Below are 25,009 nucleotides of genomic sequence, written 5' to 3' on the forward strand. Positions count from 1 at the left end.
AGTGAATACATAGTTCAGGGAAGTTAAACCATATTGCAGGGTTATGAATCCATAGTGTGGGGTAGGCAAACCAGAGTGCATGGAAGTCAAACTATAGTATGGGGTAGTGAAACCATAGTGCATGGTCATGAAAGACTGACAGTGTCGGGTAGTTAAACCACATTGTGGTGTAGTGAGACAATAGTGTGGGCTAGTGTAAGAATAGGGTGTGGTAGTCAAACCAGAGTGTGGTTTAGAGAAACCATAGTGTATGATAATCGAACCATAGTATGGGGTAGTGAAACCATAGTGCAGGGTTGTCAGTGCACAGTATGGGGTAGTGAGACCATAGTGAAGACAATAATGCAGGAATGCCAAACTAAGTGTGGAGTAGTAAAACTGTTGCATGGTGTAGTTTACACCAGAGGGCAGGGTAGTTAATCCAGAGTGTGGAATAATGTAACAATAGTACGGGGTAGTTAAACTATAGTGTGGCATAATGCAACAATATTACGGGGTAGTTAAACCATAGTGTGGCATAGTGAAACCATAGTGTGCCGTGGTGAATCTGTAGTGTAGTGAGATCATAATGATAACAGTGTAGCCGAGTTAAATAATAGTGAAGTGTAATATAATAATCGTAAACCTTAGAAAAACTGTAGTGTAGTACAGTAGAAACATTCTGGGATTAGTGGTTAAGGTGTGAGACTACTGATCAGAAGGTTGTGAGTTTGAAACCCAGGTCCAACAGACTGCCATTGCTGGGACCCTGAGCAAGGAAGGCCCTTAACCCTCAGTCTTATAAAATGAGATCAAATGTAAGTTGCTCTGGATAAGGTCGTCTGCCAAATGCTGTAAATGTCCTATAGTAATGATATTGTGTATATTTATAGTAATGATTTTGTGTACTTCAATAGCATATGATTGTATATAGTAATGATTTTGTGTACTTCAATAGCATGTACATATTCAGTGTTAGAAAGAAAGAAATTTGCCATCAGGTTAATCTTAAACCCTTAAACTCAGAATGCTTACTCAGCCCTTTCTCTCTCTCTCTCTCTCTCTCTCTCTCTCTCTCTCTCTCTCTCTCTCTCTCACACACACACACACACACACACACACACACACACTACTTGTGTATATATTGCTGTGTAATACTTATAGCATTACATTACATATAACTATTGAGATTGTGATTAATCAGAAGGTGTTGGATTTTTTGAACGGCAGCTCTGACAGTAGTACACCAAAAAAATCACAGGTTTATATCACCGTGCTTGTTCTGATTCATTAATGTTTCTATAGTAAAATGATCATTCACAGATGCTCTGCATAATTGAATTAAACAAACTGAATTAAAAATCTTTGACATTGAGATGGTAAAGTTTTCTTTAGAGAGACATTTATTTATATTCATTATATTATAGAAGGAGTCTCCACTGTAAAAGAAGAGAAATGCTTTATTTATTTCTCTTGTCTTAAAGTTCATTCATTCATTCATTTTCTACCGCTTATCCGAACTTCTCGGGTCACGGGGAGCCTGTGCCTATCTCAGGCATCATCGGGCATCGAGGCAGGATACACCCTGGATGGAATGCCAACCCATCACAGGGCACACACACACACACTCTCATTCACTCACACACTCACACACTACGGACAATTTTCCAGAGATGCCAATCAACCTACCATGCATGTCTTTGGACCGGGGGAGGAAACCGGAGTACCCGGAGGAAACCCCCGAGGCACGGGAAAAACATGGAAACTCCACACACACAAGGCGGAGGCGGGAATCGAACACCCAACTCTGGAGGTGTGAGGCAAACGTGCTAACCACTAAGCCACCGTGCCCCCTTGTCTTACAGTTAATAAACCAAAAAAAAAAGATTCCTTTATGTAATATAACTTGTACTTATTACCATCTTGTAGGTAGAATTCAGATCAAGCAATCTATCTATCTATCTATCTATCTATCTATCTATCTATCTATCTATCTATCTATCTATCTATCTATCTATCTATCTATCTATCTATCGTGACAGAGTTTTAAGAAACCTTTGTTAAAGAAAAGAGAATATTGTTATCCCTCTTTCTTCTTCCCTCTGCCTCTCTTTGTGGTTCTCTCTCTGTAACCGGAATCTGTTGATCGTGCTGTCCGTTGGCATGGCAACGAGGACGACTTTGGGTGATCGTCTGTTCTCTTGGGAAAGGAGGGAAGAAAGAAAGGAGAGGAAGATGGTAGAGGGAGAAAAACGAACACAACACCACAACTCCTGGTTATTCCTTTTGAGTTTGATATGATTTGGTGTTTTAAATCATATTGGCTCCTCTTGCTGCTGTGCAACAGCCTGCTAAAAACTGCTACATGATGCGTTGCCCAAATACGTCTGACATGAATCTAACTCAAAATACAAAAAGGACCAGAAGTTATTATGAAGTGTAAATAATATTTTACAGTGTTTATCATCCCACCAATGACAAATATATTACATCAATGAATCTCATTAACCTGAGTAGCCTGGATATAATTATGTATATCAAATATTATTTTTTATCACTACTCGATTGTTCTCTGATTTCCTTCCATCTCTCAAAAGCACCTGAGTGTGCAGATTGGACATTCTAAAGTGCCCGTAGGTGTATGCGCCCTGCGATGCTATGATGGACTGGCATCCCATTACAGTCGTATTCACGCCTTTATAGGCTCCGGATCCACCGCCACCCTGACCAAGATAAAATGATTACTAGAGATGAATAAACAAGTAATCATCATCATCATCATCATCATCATCATCATCAGGTTCTTCTTCTCCTTCTACTGCTTATCCGGGGCCGGGTCGCGGGGGCAGCAGTCTAAGCAGGGATGCCCAGACTTCCCTCTCCCCAGACACTTCCTCCAGCTCTTCCAGGGGAATACCGAGGCGTTCCCAGGCCAGCCGAGAGACATAGTCCCTCCAGCGTGTCCTAGGTCTTCCCCGTGGCCTCCTCCCGGTTGGACATGCCCGGAACACCTCCCCAGGGAGGCGTCCAGGAGGCATCCGAAACAGATGCCCGAGCCACCTCAGCTGACTCCTCTCGATGTGGAGGAGCAGCAGCTCTACTCTGCTCCTCCCGAGTGACCGAGCTCCTCACCCTATCTCTAAGGGAGCGCCCAGCCACCCTGCGGAGGAAGCTCATTTCGGCCGCATGTCACTGTTTATTTTCAGCCCTCATTCTGGGCGCACCTGAAACACCTGTTGAACAGGTAGTAAACTCTGCGCATGCGCGACACTTTTTCCCAAACATGGACGATCCGGAACTTTAACCTCCTGTGGATACTTTCAGATCATTCCTTTATATTTAACTTTGATACTAAATGGATTTAACACGACGACAGAGGACTCCTTCGGGGATGTATTTGGTTTTATTGTTCAGCATCAGTAAGTGTTTCTTAAAGTTATCTGAGAAAGAAAGCGCGCGCGGGACGCAGTTTGGTGGCGTTTACCAATATGGCGCTTTTTAGGTGTTTTAATAAATAAATAAAGAGCTTTAGACTGCTTTAGGGCAGAACGTGTGGATAAACATAAGTTTATGGTTTATTAAACTCCCAGGAAATGTTATTTCCTTACGTTAAGTTTGTTTGTTTGTTTGTTTATTTATTTATTTATTTATTTATTTATTTATTATGAACACGGAAGTGACCGATCCCAAATGCACCTGTAGTGACTAGTTAGTATCACTTGACCGAGTGAGTCAGTGACATTTGGGATCGAGCCGATATTAGAAATCGAAAGAAAGTAAGAGGAAGCATTGGTTAATATTTGCATAAACAAATAGGGAAAGAAAGCAGTGAAAAATAACATTAAAAAGCTCCTTAAACTAATACAACCAAAACTACTGAAATAAAAAAATGAATAAGTAAAAAAACAGAATAAATAAATTAGTAGTCCTAAATCTTTCTTGGGTAAATAACTTTGAGGTTAATTCTTATTTTTAAATTTAAATTGCTTTTTTAAATTAAATTAAAAGTTAAACTCTCTGTTGCACTTAGTATATCTATTATATACTACTACTACTACTACTAATTATTATTATTATTAAATATGTCTTTAGGGAAACTGAAAATGCTTTTAAATGATTCATTCTTTTATTAAAAAACTGATCTTTCAAGAAATTATTTTGTAAGATATTTTTTTAATTCGAGTAACTTACCTATTGCCTAAATAATAATAATAATAATAATAATAATAATAATAATAATAATAAAGATGAAATTTAACACTATTATGCACTTGTTGAACGTGGTCATCTATCTATCTATCTATCTATCTATCTATCTATCTATCTATCTATCTATCTATCTATCTATCTATCTAATATAAATAATAAATGATGAAAAAATTCACTTTAAATAAATAAATAAATAAAGTAAAAAAATAAATGATGAAAGAATTCAGTTTCCAATTTGGTACAAATCAGATCAGCCGCTAGGTCGAAAAAATAAATCAAAAGAAATCGTGAAATTTTGATTTTAGTAAACCTTTTTTAATCAAATTCCTAAAACAAACCGTATAATGACTTAGTGGAGGTTGTATATCAGCTGCTTGGATGTGGATGCGTTTCTATAAGGTGTGTTTAGGGTATAGTGTACAAATCGTAGTGTGCTGGTTTTATTTTTTCCAGCTTCACCTACACTTCCTGTGTGAATATCAGCGATTAGAGAGCGATCATTTGTTCAAACCTTCACAGTTCATCCACCGTGTGTGACTCTGTAGGGAAGTTCAGGTCAGGACAGCTGTACAGCGCCATGTCGCACATTTCACTCCATTATTGGATCTGCTTACAGTTTCTCATTTTCAAAGAGTGGAACATGAAATGCCTTTTAACACACCACACTTCCTGTTTCTTATTAAAACGGCTGACGGATTAGTCTACAATGATGGGGAAACATTTTAAATGTTGTGTCATGATCAGATTATTTGGATCTTTTTAAAGGCATTGACCGAAATTAGTCAAAAGAAGAAAAAGGATAAAGTTTGTAGTTTGTAAACCAATTAATTTCTCCTGATTCATTTATTCGAATCTTTTTTTTTAACCTTAATGTTCCTTCAATTAATTTTTAATGATTCTTTTTTGCATGCATGTTTTTTCACACATGATTATGTATATTACACCTAGACCTGTCTTTTTAAATAAAAATGATTCATTTAATTTTAAATAAAATTAATTTATTTAAATGTAAATAAAAATGATTAATTTAAAATAATAATTTTATTTAAATAAAAATAAAATAATATGATTAATATTAATCATCATTATACCAAATATAATTTTCTTACAATTCATTATTTCCACCACATGAGCCATTTTCTCCCCACATCTATAGTTTGTCATTGTGTTTCAGGCAACAGAATTCTGTTTGACTGCATACAGACACACAAATAAGCAAATGACAGAAACAAGTACAAAATAAGGAAAACAAATGTTACACAACCACATACAAGACAAATATCGCACACACATCTGCACACCTACATGAGTCGTAGAGGACTTCTTGTTAAACCGAGACGTTGCTTGTGTTAGCTTAACAAGTTCAACGAGTTTAGCTCATTTAACCCTTAGATAAGTTGTTAATTAAGTCCACCATCACAGATTTCTTCTAGTTTTACATTACAGATGCTGTAAGGTCAAAGACAGAGATGTAGGAAAAGACACCCACTGAGAAACCTTGAAGTTCAGACAAAAGTTCCCCCGGAGACGTCGAATCAGGTTTTCACACAGGCTGGAAATGAAAAGACTGAAAGCAAACCTGGTGTCCTCAAGATCTTTCTGTCACCAGAGCAACGGCTGGGTCGTTTTCATTCCTGTTAGTTACTGCAGAAGCACAATGACGCCACAACACATAATCAACACTGAGATCAAAACAAAGAGGGCAGAGACGTAGGGCTGAGTCACAGCAGGGACCAACCCGGGTGTCTTATCTGTCTGAGAGCGGAATTAAGTGCGGTTTTGAAAATCTGCGAACGTTTAGGCTCTTTCACTACAATTTTAAGAAACGCCACTATTAAGCTTCATAGAGAACCTACTGGTCAAAAAGTGCCAACATTTTGAGGCAAGCATCACGCTGCCCTAAGCTCAGGGGAGGAGCAGCAAACAGGAACCGTATGCCCCTTTTCCACCGAGGCAGTTCGAGTGCAGGTTCGGAGCCTAATTTAGAACCAGTTCTTTCTGTTTCGACCGCCAAAGCACCGGCTCTAAACCAGGAAAAGTGGTTCTTAAGTAGCACCAAAACGTTGCTGGTCTAGACTTAAGAACCGCTTTGCGTCAGGAGCTGTGGGCGGGGCTACTGTTAGCACATTTGATAATGTACCTTAAGTATACTAATGTTTAATACACTTTAAACATGTGATGCTCTTTAACCGATGGAAAGGCAAACCGGTTCTTAGAAGGTTCGCCAGTGGAACCAACTTTGAACCAGAAGTAGCGCTAGCTCTGAACCAGCACCCGGTTCTTTCCGGTGGAAAAGAGGCATTAGTCACCAGCTTGTAAGTGTTTCATGACCAGTTGTGCTAAAGATTTTTAGTTTATAGATCTTTGCAACCATCACAGTTGAATTTTCTAGCAAGAAATCAGAAATGAATCTATTAACCTTGCGGATCTTCCTGATCTTTACGTGGAAATTGGAACACTTCTTGGTATATAAAGTACATACCAACAGTCTTACACACACACACTCACACACACACAGAGCTGTTCAAATCCCTATTGCACATAAGTACACACAGGAGACGCTTCAGCAAACACTTTACATTCAAACCTGTGGAAAAGTCAATAACACAGGACAGATCCCTGAGAAGAGAAAGAGAATATACAGACATAAAGACATCATGTTACACAGACAAACGGATACACAGCACTTGGTTACAGATAAACAAAACCTTAATAAAAAGATGGAGGTTGTGTAAATGAATTTATCATAGATAGATCATAGGCAGAAACCTTGAAGGGTTCTTATGCTGTCCCTCTGATGGAACTGTCAATGGCTCTGGAGTGTTTGGTAATCAGACACGGTACCACAAACCCAAATTAGAGAACACTTCGTTATACAGTCAGACAAACAGCCCCATAGACCAACTAAGAGAAAGGCAACCAGACAGACCCATGGGCTACCAGACGGATCCGTGTTTTACCATGTAGACCGTAGATAAACAAGAAGATCCATGGTCTAAATGGAAGACCCATGGACCACCAAGTAGACGTGGTCTAACAGACATACCTTTGTACTAACATGGATGATTCCTGGACTAACAGGCAGACCCAGGCAGGTCCGCAGACCAACTGACCAAGGATTTGCATTTCCACACTTATGTAAATAATCATTTTGTAACTTATTTTTTGTGATCTGCAAACAAATGACATTTGGTATTAACTAGTGTAGGTATAACTAGTGCACTAGAAATCTTGTGGGAATAATCAGCGGAAGCAGACCGGGAATACTTTTTCCCCAGTATTCCCACTAGTGTCCATATGGCAGGGAATAACTCCCTGAATGTTAAAGAACACGTGTCTAATTGTGTTCATTAGAGCGGTCATGGTATAACACAATGCCTAGGGAATAGATACAGAGCTAACCTTCTGCTATACTGGAGCAGTATACAGGGGCATTCGTAACCGTAGACATTCCTGCGGTGGGAGAGAAACACACACTACTGGAAGTGCAGTTATTGGAAAATAAGTCTTTTATTGCGATTGTTACAGTTATAATTTTCAATGGTTGTGAATATGAATTTTTGTATTTTCCTTGTGTCTCTGTTCAGTTTTGTGGTCAGGCCCGGCGTCTTGTATAACAGTGAGCGGCCCGGAGGAGATAAACGCAGTACAGGGCGAGATGGTAACGTTGTCCTGCCACTTCACCTCGACGCATCGCCCGACCAGCCGAATATCCATCGACTGGTCCTTCAGACCTCAGAGTGGTGGCCCTTCTCAAATCGTGAGTGCCTTTATGATTAAACCAGCAGTGTGTTATATACACGTGAATCTTTAACTAGCTTTACTAGAAAGTCAACACCACTGTTCCATTTCACCTTTCATAAAGAATTTTTTTTTTAAAAGCCCCAAGTGAAAATAAGAGGCAAATAACTTGCAGTATAGACTATTTATTAGTATATTGCTGTAAATAATAGGAAACTCTAATTCTAGTGAGATTTTTTAATATTCACAATATTTTCAGTTGCTTTATTCATGCATTCATTCATTTTCTACCGCTTTATCCGAACTACATCGGGTTACGGGGAGCCTGTGCCTATCTCAGGCGTCATCGGGCATCGAGGCAGGATACACCCTGGACGGAGTGCCAACCCATCACAGGGCACACACACACTCTCATTCACTCACACACTCACACACTACGGACAATTTTCCAGAGATGCCAATCAACCTACCATGCATGTCTTTGGACCGGGGGAGGAAACCGGAGTACCCGGAGGAAACCCTCGAGGCACGGGGAGAACATGCAAACTCCACACACACAAGGTGGAGGCGGGAAACGAACCCCCAACCCTGGAGGTGTGAGGTGAACGTGCTAACCACTAAGCCACCGTGTCCCCCTGTCACTTTTATTTTTTTATTATTTAATTATTTATGTATTATTTAGTTGTATTCTTATTAAATATGTAGTATTTAGTAAGAATATATTTTCTTTAGTTATTTTCTCTATTTTACTTCATTAGGAATATCAAGCAAGAAAGTAAAGGCGAAGAAGTTCATTGAGTTCAGAGGATTTGCTGCGAGCTTGCTGATGCGAGAAGCAAAAATAGACGTGTGTGTGTGTGTGTGTGTGTGTGTGTGCCAAAAGCCTGCTGGGGGGAAAAGACAGAACATGCATCACTTACCTCATATGAATGATTCACCAAATCTATTTGACACCGTATGAACCCTTATGAGGATTCATTTCACTTCAAATGACTCAGTTCTTCTCCAGGATGGAATTCTTTGTTACAGTAGCCATCTTTAGACAAAAAGCATGTGTGAGAAAAAGAAAGTAAGTGTGTGTGTGTGTGTTTTAATATTTTAAATAATTCAGTATGATTGATTACGGAACAATTTCAGCATCCGTGCCTCACTTTATGCTTGCAGTTCTCCTATAGAGTACATTTAAATATCTGAAAAATGCTCACGGAGACGGGAAATTCTTCTTAAAAGGTGAATCGAGACAAAGTCGTGCCTGAGTCTGGTGCTGGAGTCGTTAAAGTCGGAGGCAGAGTCGCATAAATCTGCTTTAAATACGCAGAGACTTTAAATATTCATCAGATTTTATTGACCGAAAGGGTAAAGGCTGTGAGGTGTGAGTGACAGAGCTCAATGGCACAGCTCGTGTGTGTGTGTGTGTGTGTGTGTGTGTGTGTGAGAGAGAGAGAGAGATGGCTGAAAATGAATAGCTAGAGAATGTGAATTTCATGAAATATTAACAGAAACTCACTGTGTGTGTGTGTGTGTGTGTGTGTGTGTGTGAGAGAGAGATCTAATATATGCAAGAACACGTGTAGAATTGAAAGGGATTTTAATCGGGAATCTGTGTGTCAGAGAGTTTAGCAACACTCATGATGTCATTGTTCCCATCTTCCAAATATTTGACATACTAGGGGTGTGTGTTGGTGTGTGTGTATGTTGGTGTGTGTGTGTGTGTCTGTGTGTGTGTCTGTCTGTGTGTGTTGGTGTCTGTGTGTGAAAAGTGAATTAAGGGCACTCACTCAAACAGCCACTCTACCTAATTAGCTCTCAGAGGAATGATGATGATGTCATTGCTGTATTAAATGGAAAAAATTCTCTCTCTGTCTCACTTTCTTTCTCTGTCTCTCTCTCTGTGTGCATCAGTTTCTCTTTCACTTTGTCTTTCTCTACACTGTGTTTTCCCTCTCTCTCTCTCTCTCTCTTCTCTCTCTCTCTCTCTCTCTCTCTCTCTCTCTCTCTCTTCTCTCTCTCTCTCTCTCTCTCTTAACCCTGATGTCATGTTTGTAGAATTTGATCACTCTGCTTCATTAGTGTATTTATTAAAACGTCTGTGATTTGCTTCAGTCACAGGTTTTAATAGATTATTATGGAAATGAGACACGACTCTGCCGGTGTTAATATGCATTAATTAATTAAAGCCCTGTTTGTCAGAGGATTTCTCATTATAAAAAGAAAAAAAGATTCAATCCTGTAACCGAAAAGAATCGAACCGGATTTTGTGATTCCACTTCCAATAACCTCCAGGGCTTACAAGATTTCTCGTCGTCATTGTGATGACCTCATCAGCGTCAGCGAGAGGAAACGCTGAGCACAGAACCTGCTCTTACCGGTACTTATGAAGGCATCTCTCTTGGGTTCTGTTCTTCTATCATGACGTGTAAATGTATTCAAGAACAAGTCGTACATTTTATCCGTTTACAGTTACATTTAATGATGCGGGAACATGAACCAGAAAGCATCAGGAAAAACAACAAGCGTGAACTCGTCTGTCCAGAAAAAAAAAAAAAAAAAAAAGCATCCGTTGGTGCTCGGGACTGGAAGCGTAAGCTCGGATATGATGCTCTACTCGAACACGCTCGCTCTCTGATCGTCAGATAAACGTGCACACGGCCACAAAGCCATCCATCTCCTGCTCTCAGCTCGTACGTCCGCTCTCTCTCTTTCATTAAATGTCATCGAACAATTACTGGACGCTTCCCTTGTCTATTTATCTAGATGTCCGTCTGTCTCTCTGCCTCGTTTTCATTCTCCACTCAGAGATATGAGATCATAATTAAATGGGTTTTCCCAGCCAGGCACATGAGTCTCTCTCAGTTAATGTTTTAATATCAGTGACCTCACACACAGTCTTTGTATATTTATTACAACTCTAATGTTGTGTTAGATTAGGATTAGTGTGTGTTGGTGTGTTTGTGTGTAGATACATGACGTCACACACACTGTTATTTCTCGTTCTTTTCCCAGTTCTTTCACTTCTACTCCAAGGCGTATCCTCCAGAGGATGGGCACTTCAAAGGGCGAGTGAAATGGCACGGAGACCCGGCGCGAGGCGACGCATCGATCCGCCTCCTGAACGCATCGCTGACCGACAACGGCACTTATAGCTGCGCCATCCGCAACCCGCCCGACTTCCAAGGACTTCCCTTAAACACCTTCCTCACCGTCAGCCTTAAGAGTGAGACACAAGCACGTTGCTATTTACTGTTTATATACACGACTTTGTTGACGAAAAATCTTTCAGTTCTTCTTTAAGTTCAGATCTTGGCTAAAAGTAACGAACACATTTTAAACTTTTTTCCCATTGTTCTTGTACATCGTGTATTTTGAAGATATTTTATTTTTTATTTTTTTTGTAACGTCTGTCTTGTTGGGCTAAAATGATACTAACTAGCTTGACTTAGCATACCGCATATTTGCTTACTGCCTGTTTTTCGTCGTCTTTCTCAGAAGGCACTGTGCACTTTTCGGACATTGCTATGCTGCTGTTCTTCATCCTCCTGCCGTCGTTGCTGATCGCGATGCTGCTGTTCGCGAGAATGCTCTGTCCGTGTTGCTCTCCACGTGTCAAGAGCTCGCACGTCCACCGCCACTCACCCATAGAGGATGTGGAGGAAATGCTCACATACAGGTCTGAGATCAGATTATATCACTTATTATTCATTATCATTCATTATGCAGGAAACTGGATTAATATTAAATGATGTGAGGGTTTATATATATATACCTGCTCATTGGTGCGTGTATCCAATCTGCCAATCACATGACTGGCTTTATAAAGGAATGTATATCGTTTTTTCCCTATTCTCGAGGCTAATTTTGTGTAGCTTCATGACATCGTCTGTTACAGAATGCGAACGTGTGTTTTTGCTTCTCTGCAGTAAAGAGTGCGCCTACCATCATCCCTCGTCAAAGCGGAAGCCTGCCATGTGCTGCGAAATGTATATGGAGGTCGGTATCTCGTATTTATTTGTATTTTTAAAAACAAAATAAAAACGAAGAAAATCTCCACTAAAGCTAGTAAGTAAGTTAGCTAGCTAGCTAGATTGCTGCCATTTTGAGGATAAATGCTAATCAGTGGTCAACTATGGTATGAGAGAGCTAGCTAAGACTGGCATGAGTAGTAGGCTTGGTGTGTGTGTGCTGTAATCAGTCAGTCATGACACGTTTCTGCAGTAGCTAATAACCTACTTAGCTAGAACAATGCACCAAAGGCCACTAGGCGTCCTTCACACGTCCTTATGTTCACACTAGCTTGTCAATCGTGGCCGTGACCTGGCCACCATTTTTTTTCTTACTGTATTACTTTATTTTACTCTCTACTAAGGGCTTTTTATATAGCAGGAAAGAAGCTATATAGGACTTCTATAACACAAACACTTGTGTCCGTCTGCTTAGGTGCTTAAAGTCAGGTGACATTATTATGTAGGTTATAACGTGACTTTGTAGTGCAGTGTGTTCCTGAATGAGGATGATTTCACACCTTGTTGTTAGTGTTCTGATTCTCAGGGCTTTAACGTTTTTTTTTTTATACGTCACTTTGTTGTGAAGCTTTAATGTATAGTAGTTCATCCCTGAGAGTGTCATAAGGTTATGGCAAGTTTTAATGTCACATACACAATCATACACACTGCGACATAGTCATACAAAACAATGTCTTTAATGTAAATAAAGCTGATTAGTAGAGGATAAAAAAAAGGTAATCAGAAAGAGAGACAGAATTAGGTGTGGTGTAGAGATGTATGTGACCATGGTCATGTACATTTATTATTATTATTATTAATAATAATTAAAGTGCATATGGTGTTGTGGCAGCCTGGAAAAGTCCAGAAAGGGTCCAGGTTCTAGGTGTTCACCAGGTTGAGGGCCCGAATGGCCTGCAGGAAGAAGCTCCTTCCCTCTGTGTTCGCGTTCAAGGAAGTGGTTACGTGAACGCAAGAGAGAAAAGAGGGTGTTGTTGGGATGGTCGAGATCTTTCTTGTCTTGGTCCAGCTGCCCGTACTGTAGATGGACTCCGGTCAGGGAGCTCAGTGAGGATGCTAGACTCAGATAATTGCACCACCCTCTGGGCAGCTCTCGTGTCCTCTCTGGTGCAGATGCTTCCTGTCAGGATGATCTCGATGCTTATGTGGTACATATAGCCACATAAAGTGAAATAATGCTGTTAGCTTGTCATGCATGTAGATCGTCCTGATGGACTTGTGTGGTTCACTATTTCTTAAACTCTCTTTCCGCTTCCACTTCAGGACTCGGATGAAGAATGCCGCAGACATATCGAGAAGCAACGGATGCAGCGGATCGAGGCAGAGTCTCACTGTTAGATCTTCCGGTAACGTGGAAAGCCAGGCAAAGCATCTCAGCACAGACACGTCTTCACGATCATTTAGTTTCCTTCAACTTTTTGTCTTTTCACGCTAGCTTGTTGATATAAACGCTACGTATTTTCCCCTTTTATCCTCAGCGGCCTCGATTCAAAAGGGTGGCTCCAATTACACACAGACACCTAGCGTTAAATCACAGTAACAAAGTTAGCAAAACAGTCTGCTGTCGCTAGTTCACTGGTAGCACTTTAGCCCTTCTTAGTTTGAGATGGAAGTTGCATTCATTTTCGACTGAGAGACAAATGCAAATCTGGCGATTTTTACTCCGGTTAGCCACGTTAGCATCTAAAAATAACTGAACTGAAAAATAAGTGCTGAGTGGAACTGTTTCTGTTTAGCATTCTCAGTGTAAAGTATTTATTGATGGTATTATTGGTTTCACTAGTGATAGCACATAGAAACAACAGGAAGATGTTAAGCTTCCTTCGAGTAACATATCAGGCAAACACTAAAGTAGCACTTGCTAATGTGTGTAATACTAACTTAGTCCTGCTGATTTAGCAGTTTTTTGTTGTTGTTTTTTTTGGAATTTTCTAGAATAAAGTTAAGCCCAAAACTGTTTTTGGAACGATTTCATGTTTGGAGCTAAAGGCACTATGAAGCCAACTGTACTGTAGCTCTCGAGTGACGAAGTGTGTACGAATAAAGATTCTGTTTATAAGAAATAAATCAAGCAGTTTGTAAACTAGCAGGAAAAGTTGTCTCATTTAGGAAGCGAAGCAGGATTCAGCTACAATTTGTGTGGTCGATTTATTATTTCTGTGTTAACTTTTGTCATTTCTAAGAATTTCCAGCTGCGGCTTCACATTAACTAACAGAAACGACTCCAGCCGTCGCTCTGCGCGAGCTCTAGAATCAATTTGCGAACTGAAATTAATAATTTATTCGGTCATTTGCTCAAAAAATTATTTATTCGGTCAATAAAATCACCTCTAAATGTATAGATTTCTGTAAGCACCTTATTACTGCACAGTTACAGATGCGCTTGTATGAAAGTGAAGCAACAGACCAGCTGTTGTGTTGTGTATTTATTTGTGGATGTAAAATTGTGTAAACTTGTGAGTATAGTGTTTAATAAAAAAAAATAAATAATTAAATGGATAAATAAAATATATAATACTGAGCTCTGGTTTTGTGTTAAATCATAAAAGAGCATTCACTGAAATTGTGGTGATTTAAAGGGAGACAGTTTTTTTTTTCTGCTGAAGTCCGATCGGACATTGGTGTTTTAAGCTGAAATCTGATTGGACAGAGGCATTACATCTGATCCTGTACAAGACACGACGAAGCCGCAGTTTGAATCCTGATACCCTGCTACATCCACATTACGTGACTCTGCGTGAGTTCTTTCACTGCGGCCGAATCCATCTCCGTGTAAAGTGGCTTTTAGTTTTCTCTTCAGAGAGAAGCAGGTGGTTCCTCCTCTCTGGCCTCCAGACGCTGTGGTTGTTCCTCCCCTAATGGCCTTCTGACTACAGTACAGAGCAAAATGGCAGCAGATGGAAGGGAACCACAGGTACCGCAGGAGGAAGCTGGCTTTAAACCGAGAACTTTACGCAGTCTGTCTTTATTCAGACACTTAAAGGCATCTGCGAGAACATGGACATCATGTCTTTTTGCCTAAAATGCAACATGATCGACACTAACTAAAGATCGTCAGGAAGCCAAAACAGATCTCAAGGGCACTTGTCTAGTTCCTAATGCTAGTCATTCTTAATTATACAGACTAGTAGCTATAGATTGACTCAGTTTTGATCTTTAGGTCCATACTAAAGATTTATATATATATATAAATAAAATATAATCTATATGTTGAGCAAAATGATGGTTATAAAGTAGCGATTAATTAAAGGAAATATCATTGATATTGGAAAAACTGTTTGGAACAGTCAGAAGTAAAGCTGTAAATTTCGCTCGATATCCTCACAGCTTCGCCATCATGCCGATGCTGACATCACAGCGACTGTGACGTCGGTGTTAGCCGTCAGTGTCAGAAATCTCATTAAAAACAACATTTCCGTTTTGACCTAATCACGACTCGACACTTTAGGCCTTAGTAGGTTATATCAGGAGGTGTTAGTCATCGATGGATTACGTGTGATTCATGCCCATTAGATGATCAGATCCTTCACACTTCCTGTTACCGTATGCGGTCATGTCCTTAAAAACACTCACACCACCTCGAATCATGGATCATGTTAATATCGTTCTGTTTTTAAATAGATACGGCACCGAAACGCAATTTACATTGGCTCCCTGTCGCATCCAGGTCGAGACGAAAGACGGAGATGAGGTAGAAGCGCTGGTGCCTTCTTCTTTGTGAAATAATAAAAGAGGAAGTCATGTTTACTAAGATGCAGTCGCATCAACCGTATGCTATTTTTCCCCACGTCTGACATTTTATCCCAGACCTTATACAAAAACAGGAAATGTTTCTATCTGCTATAATGAAAGCAAGAACAGGAACTGCCTCGTTTCTCTGACCTCCTACTGTACATCATCCAGAACGACTCTTCTCAAAAAAGTTATTTCTAATCATCCCTGTAATCAAGCTGCAATAAAACAATGTGCTGTGTTTTATTCTTTACATAGCGTATAGAACATGGGGAGCTAAATCCCAATTAACTTCTAGAATGTTCTCAGCATGAACATGACAATCTGGTGGTGCGTTTTTACTAATTAGCGTCTCACTTACACACACACACACACACACACACACACCTTCTCTAGGCTGTGTAGATACATTCAATTGAAATATCATGAGGCCTTTAAGATCAGTCATTCAAGACGCCGCGACTCATCTGAGACTCGTGAAATATCAGAGGCATGATGGGAATACGCTGTCTGTCCTACTCTGTCGCCTCTGGTATAATACACAATTCAGTAATCTATTGTAAGCTGAACGAGGAGTTTTAAAAATCCAGCATGAGTCTGGAATGATTTACAGTTGAATAGATGTTGTGAAATCTCCAGCGCAGTGCCGCAGGGATGACGCATCACGCTGGTTCCCTCGACTAAAAGCCAGAATGATTTTTTTTCGTCTTGGGATTATGGCAAAAAAAAAAAAAGTTTATGATTCTCAGATGTTTTGAATTTTGGAGCCTAAATACAATGGCGAGAAGTCAAAAAGGCTGAAGTTCTAATAATAAAGGTGATAAATGAATGCCACCATGCAGTCACATGACTTCATCGATCCAGTGCTCTTTTTGTTGGCGAACCTAAGACTTGTTTGCAACCAGCTTTTTCATGACGTGTGAAAGGTTAAAAAAAAAGTAAAAGAAAAAACATGAAAATATCTTGAGTTACAGTACCAATGGGGGGGGGGGGGGGCTTAGTGGTTAGCACGTTCGCCTCACACCTCCAGGGTTGGGGGTTCGATTCCCGCCTCCACCTTGTGTGTGTGGAGTTTGCATGTTCTCCCCGTGCCTCGGGGGTTTCCTCCGGGTACTCCGGTTTCCTCCCCCGGTCCAAAGACATGCATGGTAGGTTGATTGGCATCTCTGGAAAATTGTCCGTAGTGTGTGAGTGTGTGAGTGAATGAGAGTGTGTGTGCGCCCTGTGATGGGTTGGCACTCCGTCCAGGGTGTATCCTGCCTCGATGCCCGATGACGCCTGAGATAGGCACAGGCTCCCCGTGACCCGAGAAGTTCAGATAAGCGGTAAAAAATGAATGAATGAATGAATGAATGTTACCAACAGACCTAAATTCAAGACTCATTAAAAATCGAACAGTGTATGTTTTCGTGTAGCAAATTATAAACACGCTGTATGTGTTACATCAGTTAGCTACTCTAGATTTATTAGGGATGCAATGAAATTTCAGCACAAAGTGACAAATTTTGAACAAAAACGCCACTTTCATGTTTTTATCATAATCGAAAAAATGCAGAAATTCTCAAAAAAGCAAAAAAACTAATTACGTATCTAAGAACAAAGAAATTGAAAATGTAATATATATATATATATATATATATATATATATATATATATATAGAGAGAGAGAGAGAGAGAGAGAGAGAGAGAGAGTGAGCAGATTAAATCTGTAACTAAAATTTTTTTATACATTTGTTGATTTGTTGTAACCGACAGGTTTAAAAAAAAAAAAAAAAAAGTCCTACCGGGCGGTTTGTATTTCCGTGTTGGGAAGTCGTAATTACGACTTCAGGTCCATTGGGTCAGAGCAAGATGGAGGTGTAGCTTCTCATAATTAACTACAAGAAATACAGCAAGAACAAATGTAGGTAGAAAAACAAAAATACTTTAAAAGATTGGTTAGTAATCAGTGTAATTCCTCTCAACAATTAGGGTCACATTTTAAAAACAAACTTCCTGTTTAGGCCACGCCCATTTACGATTTATACGGATATTTGGAGCACTAAGAGATACAGGCACTGTATCAAAAACGTATTTGGTTTATTTATTACTTCCTGTACTCCCCCACATGCTTTCTACATGACTCCACATTTATCCTTCAGGTCTGCTTGGTATAAAAGCTCTGTATCAACGTAAACAGAGCATAAATTGTAGGTTTAGTTCCACTTCTACAGCAAAGCACCAAGAAACCCGAATCCTCCGCTTCCTCCTCTGCTGGAAATATACCTTTAGTTCTAACTAGTAATGCTGGTATAGCTAGATCTGAGCTGAAGCCCAAATTGCTCCTTAAAGTGCACTAAGTAGAGCAGAACAAACGAATTATAAATGATTTCATATTATGACATACATAAGGTATAGCGAGCGGAGTACAAAGAATTCCCTACACTACATACAGTATTAGTGTTAAATCTCTCTCTCTCCTTCTCTGGCCTGTTGCCATGGAGAAGGGAGCATCGTCGTGGATTTGATGGCGTCCGTTGGGGTCCTGTGAACAAGTGTGTGTGTGAGAGAGAGAGAGAGAGAGAGAGATGAAGAGAGGGGGAGGAGTGATTACAGTTAGCCAGAGTCATCGGAGGAGGATGCCGGCTGTCTTGGGCTGCGGTTGCCGCAGTAACCGTTGCCGTGCAGGAAGTTGCTCCTTATAGGGGTGAATGATGGAGGCTGGAGGCATCTGCTTGGAGAACACACACACTAAACATCTCTGAAAGGGTTTGAATCAGCACAAGTCTGCTTCCGTCATGCCTGTATTACGTGAGATCACATACATATTCGGTGTGTGAGAAACATTTCTGGGTAGTTAGTGTCTTCTTTTCTTTACAATAATATCAGAATGGGCCTGGTTTGTTGTTGTGTCTTCACTCTGTGTGTGTGTGTGTGTGTGTGTGTGTGCGTGTGAGAGAGAGAGAGAGATAATCAGCTGAAACGCAGCACCAGATCTGTATGATCATGCTGAGAACATCGTTACAAGACTTCACGCTGAGAACGCGGTCTATTTACGGCAGCAGGAGAGACACTTGTAGCGTTAACGCGTCACATGTTCTGATCTGCCGCCAAATCCCAAAACTCCGCCCCCTCACACAAATCTTAACTAAATATGTATTGTGACTTGGGCAAATCATAAACAGTTTCCTGCTGAGTTTCTTGGACATTTTGCTGGTTGGATATTATTATTGTTTTGGAATACAGTTGGAAAGTTTTTGCTAGTTTGTTAGTTGTTTAATATGTTAAGATGTTGGACGTTTAGTTCAAATTGAACATTTACTTATGTGGCTGGATACTGGGTTTCCATTCTATTTGGACATTGGACATTTAGTCAATTGGCCAATGTTTTTTTTTTCACTTTATTGGACATTGAGCTAGTTAAAGTTAGTTATTGCTTTTTTGTTTGCTTGTTAGTGGACATTTAGCCTTTTGAACATTGGGGTTTAACAACTTTAGTTGGACAGCATTTTAATTGGTTGTTTATCACTGTTTTGTCAACTAATTTATCCATTTAGCTTTCTCCATTTTTTGACATTTAACTGGTTGGACACTGCTATTGGACATTTAACTGGTTGGACATTTAGCTGTTTTTTCCACAATTCATTACACATTGAACATATTTAGATGGTGACTCACCGACGTTCCATTTTTCCCGACATCTTTTTCAGATATTTAGCAGCTTTGATTTTCACTTCCTTGGAGTTTCACTTTTTCGTCACCTTTATGAACTGCTTGAACACCGATTTTCTATTTTCTCCAACACTGGACATTTAGCTGGTGGGGATTTTTCCCAAGAGCTTGTTAGCGATAGCGTTTTGCAATCAGATAAAATGTCAGACTAAATATCAAACTAAATATGAATGGAATGTATAATATCTGAGAAAAGCAACGTTTTTTTTTCCACATTGTTGGACATTGGATTAAATGGTTTTTTTTAGCTAGATTTGTTTTGCCATTTAACTGAATGGACAATGTTCTCTCACTGTTTTTATTTACGGTTCATTTATATGTACACTTATGTACAGCTAGTCGGAGAGTGGGCTTTTTATGGACGGTTAGCTAGTTGGGGATTCTGGATAATGTACATTTGGGAAAATGTTTTCTGTCTAATTACTAATTTTTAATTTTCACTTACACTGGACATTTAGCTGAGGCAGGACAGGTGCTTACTCCTTGAAGTGGCATTGCTGCAGTGACAGGGAAAAAAAAAAATGAATATGCGAGCGAACAGATGCATCGTGTCAGACACTTCAAGCAGGCGGCATAATCGATTCGTCAATAAGAGCCGTTCACACTAGCAGCAATTAAAGTGTCATTTTGCTGCAGGTTATTTGTAAATAGCATCAGTTTGAACCCTGTACTTTAACACATACAGAAAGAAATGAACATTTGCTTCTTTAACAATGCTTGGACTGGCTCTTGTTTACCTGAGACACTGGACAGCTTCCAGGTGATCATGAATATTCATTACACAGAAGCAGCCATGCTCATTGGCATGCTCATTAGAGCTGAGGCACTGGAAATAATTTATTGCATATTTAAGAAAGACATTTGTTTCTCTAGACGACTTCATGTCTGTCCTTGGACACTTTTTTCCCTTCCTCTTGATCAGCATCCCTCAAGGCACATTTTGGATTTATTTCCTTTTATGTACGTGGAGGACGTTTGTCCTCTGGATAAATGACTCCTTCACATGTTTAATTCATGACTGCTATATTTACACGGTGACCTCATGACCCTTTGACCCCTGTTATTGACATATGAAGCTATGGCAGTTTTTCCATAGCATGAAGACTCAATTGACTCGAGAGGGAGATGCAAGACAATTCCATTTCCGGTTTGAGATTTTATTTAATATATTATTCTTAACCCTAGCAGTACTTATATTCAATAAGTCATCACATGGGATCTGAGATCTTCTATTCCCTTATTCCCTACACAGGACACAGGATCTCATACCCTATCCAATAAATATTCCCTTTGACAATCTATCTAGTGCAATTTGGTATGGTTTCCGATCCTATAGTCCCTGCTCCCTTTGTGCCCTAGATAGGTGATAACATATATTTACTAGGATCTGAATGCTAAACATGCATTTGCACTCTCTACTAAAGGGAACTAGATCCTAAATATATACTTACTGTACACTATACACGGCTCTAGACCTTATATTTGGACGTGTAGTGCACTATATAGGGCTCTAGATCCTTAATTTATGTGTAGTATTTCCTTTTCATATAAGATATAAAGATATAGTGCACTATCTGTCCAAACATAATGTTTAGATCCCTTTACAGTGAAATACACAAGAAACTTTACTACATGTGTAAATGTCATATGCTCTAGAGCCCTATACAGTGCACTACACACACATATAGAGCCCTATACAGTGCACTACAACTGTATATATTTAGAGCCCTATACAGTGCACTACACACATATGTTTAGAGCCCTATACAGTGCACTACGCACATACACTTAGAGCCCTATATAGTGCACTACACATATATATTTAGAGCCCTATACAGTGCACTACACACCTACATTTAGAGCCCTATACAGTGCACTACACACATATATTTAGATCCCTTTACAGTGCACTACACATATATATTTAGAGCCCTATACAGTGCACTACACATGTATATTTAGAGCCCTATACAGTGCACTACACATGCATATTTAGAGCCCTATACAGTGCACTACACACATATGTTTAGAGCCCTATACAGTGCACTACACACGTACATTTAGAGCCCTATACAGTGCACTACACACGTACATTTAGAGCCCTATACAGTGCACTACACACGTACATTTAGAGCCCCATACAGTGCACTACACACCTACATTTAGAGCCCTATACAGTGCACTACACACATATATTTAGATCCCTTTACAGTGCACTACACATATATATTTAGAGCCCTATACAGTGCACTACACATGTATATTTAGAGCCCTATACAGTGCACTACACATGCATATTTAGAGCCCTATACAGTGCACTACACACATATGTTTAGAGCCCTATACAGTGCACTACACACGTACATTTAGAGCCCCATACAGTGCACTACACACATACATTTAGAGCCCTATACAGTGCACTACACATGCATATTTAGAGCCCTATACAGTGCACTACACACATATGTTTAGAGCCCTATACAGTGCACTACACACATATGTTTAGAGCCCTATACAGTGCACTACACACGTACATTTAGAGCCCCATACAGTGCACTACACACATACATTTAGAGCCCCATACAGTGCACTACACACATACATTTAGAGCCCTATACAGTGCACTACACACATATGTTTAGAGCCCTATACAGTGCACTAGACCCACATGTTTAGAGCCCTATACAGTGCACTACACACCTACATTTAGAGCCCTATACAGTGCACTACACACATATGTTTAGAGCCCTATACAGTGCACTAGACCCACATGTTTAGAGCCTTATACAGTGCACTACACACCTACATTTAGAGCCCTATACAGTGCACTACACACCTACATTTAGAGCCCTATACAGTGCACTACACACCTACATTTAGAGCCCTATACCGTGCACTACACACCTACATTTAGAGCCCTATACAGTGCACTACACACATGTTTAGAGCCCTATACAGTGCACTACACATGTATATTTAGAGCCCTATACAGTGCACTACACATGTATATTTAGAGCCCTATACAGTGCACTACACACCTACATTTAGAGCCCTATACAGTGCACTACACACATGTTTAGAGCCCTATACAGTGCACTACACATGTATATTTAAAGCCCTATACATTGCACTACACACCTACATTTATAGCCCTATACAGTGCACTACACACTTATGTTTAGAGCCCTATACAGTGCACTACACACGTACATTTAGAGCCCTATACAGTGCACTACACACGTACATTTAGAGCCCTATACAGTGCACTACACACATATGTTTAGAGCCCTATACAGTGCACTACACACATATATTTAAAGCCCTATACAGTGCACTACACACAGGTTTAGAGCCCTATATAGTGCAATACACACACATTTGTTTAGAGCCCTATACAGGGCACTACACACACATGTTTATAGCCCTATACAGTGCACTACACAGATATATTTATAGCCCTATACAGTGCACTACACACATATATTTATAGCCCTATACAGTGCACTACACACACATATATATATATATATATATATAGAGCCCTATACAGTGCACTACACACATATGTTTAGAGTCCTATACAGTGCACTACACACATATGTTTAGAGCCCTATACAGTGCACTACACCCACATGTTTAGAGCCCTATACAGTGCACTACACCCACATGTTTAGAGCCCTATACAGTGCACTACAAACATACATTTAGAGCCCTATAAAGTGCACTACACACATATATTTAGAGCCCTATACAGTGCACTACACACATATATTTAGAGCCCTATACAGTGCATTACACACATGTTTAGAGCCCTATACAGTGCACTACACACACATATATGCAGGCCTATACAGTGCACTACACACACATATATAGAGCCCTATACAGTGCACTACACACACATATGTTTAGAGCCCTATACAGTGCACTACACACATATATATATATATATATAGAGCCCTATACAGTGCACTATACACTTATATTTAGAGTCCTATACAGTGCACTACACACGTACATTTAGAGCCCTATACAGTGCACTACACACGTACATTTAGAGTCCTATACAGTGCACTACACACGTACATTTAGAGCCCTATACAGTGCACTACACACGTACATTAGAGCCCTATATAGTGCACTACACACATAGCTATATTTGTATAGCCCTAAATACTGTATTTTGAAGTGTAGTGCACTACATAGGGTTCTAGATCCTTAATATATGTGTATAGTGCATACTATACATTAAAGAAGAAAATAAATAACTATATCTGCAGTCTACAGTTCTGTTAATTATCTAGTGCTTTTCTTGTACCCTAACAAACAAATAGATCAGATTATAACGAAGATAAAAGAGACGAGGCCTAGACGGGTCTGTAGCTTCCGTCGATAAACTTCAGATTTAGAACACACGGAGGGGGAAAAAAGCGTGCTGATTCTGAAAGGAAATCGGACACGACTCGGGATGTGGGATGTGATTGGAACACATCCTTTGTGACCTTTTGAGGACTAGAAGTCTTTGTGACATTTAAGGGAATCTAATACACATGTACACACTCACTTATAGCACAGCACCGTCATGTTGTCCTTGTGCAAGACCGTGTGTGTATGTGTGTGTGAGGGAGAGAGAGAGAGAATGAGGGGGTGTATGGACGCTAACAGGCTTTGACAGACACAACCACAGCCTTATCCTGGTCGATGTCTAATCTCTCCTGTGCCTCAATGGAGCACTTAAAGAGTTTACATTTTAAATAGTACCCACCCACCCACCCACCACACCCACACACACACACACACACACACACACACACACACACACACACACACACACCGGTGTGTTATTTGTTTTTCTATACTTACATTCAGTATGAGGCTATAAAACACAAGTGCAGAGATCATTTCTATCCGATTCACTTTTTCAACTTGGGGCACTCGATTAGATGTCTGATTCCAGGTCAAATATTCAGACATAAAAACTAACCACTGCTTCCAGATAAACCTCAGAGAAAATCTCAGTTTAAACAATTGTTTATCTTAAATAACCTGCTAAATCCTGACTGTTATTGCTAGTTGTCTGCTAATCCTTGCTCATTCTTACACAAACTCAAAGTATAAAGATTCTGGGTCAGATGTACATAAATGAGGTGCAGCCCAAATGATACAATTAGCAGATATTAGCATAAATTTTTTACTAACACTAGCTCATTTTGTACAAATGTTGGTTAAAACAAAAGCTGTGGAAAAATTCAACCAAGGAGCTGTCAAAAACTGCTAGCTAGCGTCTAGTCAGCGTTCAAGTCGAAACTTCAGATAAGTATGTAATAAACACAAAAAAACACAACACTAGCTACATAATCTGTAACATAATGCTAAGAATCAGATGGTTAAAGCTGCTTAGCTAACTAACACACTGTTAGCTAGCTGCTACTAACGCTAGTTCACAGTAATGCTGTTCTTATTTTCTAGATTATAAATTATATTTTAGTAAAAAGCTTCACGCTTTTTATTCATTTAGGCTACACATTCATCCCTTACTGACTGTAAAGTGCACTTGATAGGGTGTAGTATACTGTAGACTTAATGGATTCTAAATGCACACTTTTACATTTATATTT

General features: G+C 39.7%; 1 protein-coding gene across 1 annotated transcript; it reads left to right on the plus strand.

Annotated features, from left to right (window-relative positions):
• Positions 1–3,224: 3,224 nt before the first annotated feature.
• On the plus strand, positions 3,225–14,034 carry mpzl3 (myelin protein zero-like 3). The gene is given in 7 exon segments (XM_027138887.2): positions 3,225–3,330; positions 3,333–3,398; positions 7,776–7,948; positions 10,933–11,143; positions 11,416–11,596; positions 11,847–11,916; positions 13,212–14,034. Coding segments are annotated over 7 exon segments (867 nt in total). The 5' UTR covers positions 3,225–3,239; the 3' UTR covers positions 13,287–14,034.
• The last annotated feature ends 10,975 nt before the right edge of the window (positions 14,035–25,009 follow it).

Source organism: Tachysurus fulvidraco, chromosome 11 (genome assembly GCF_022655615.1).
Source record: "Tachysurus fulvidraco isolate hzauxx_2018 chromosome 11, HZAU_PFXX_2.0, whole genome shotgun sequence".
Taxonomy (NCBI): Eukaryota; Metazoa; Chordata; class Actinopteri; order Siluriformes; family Bagridae; genus Tachysurus; species Tachysurus fulvidraco.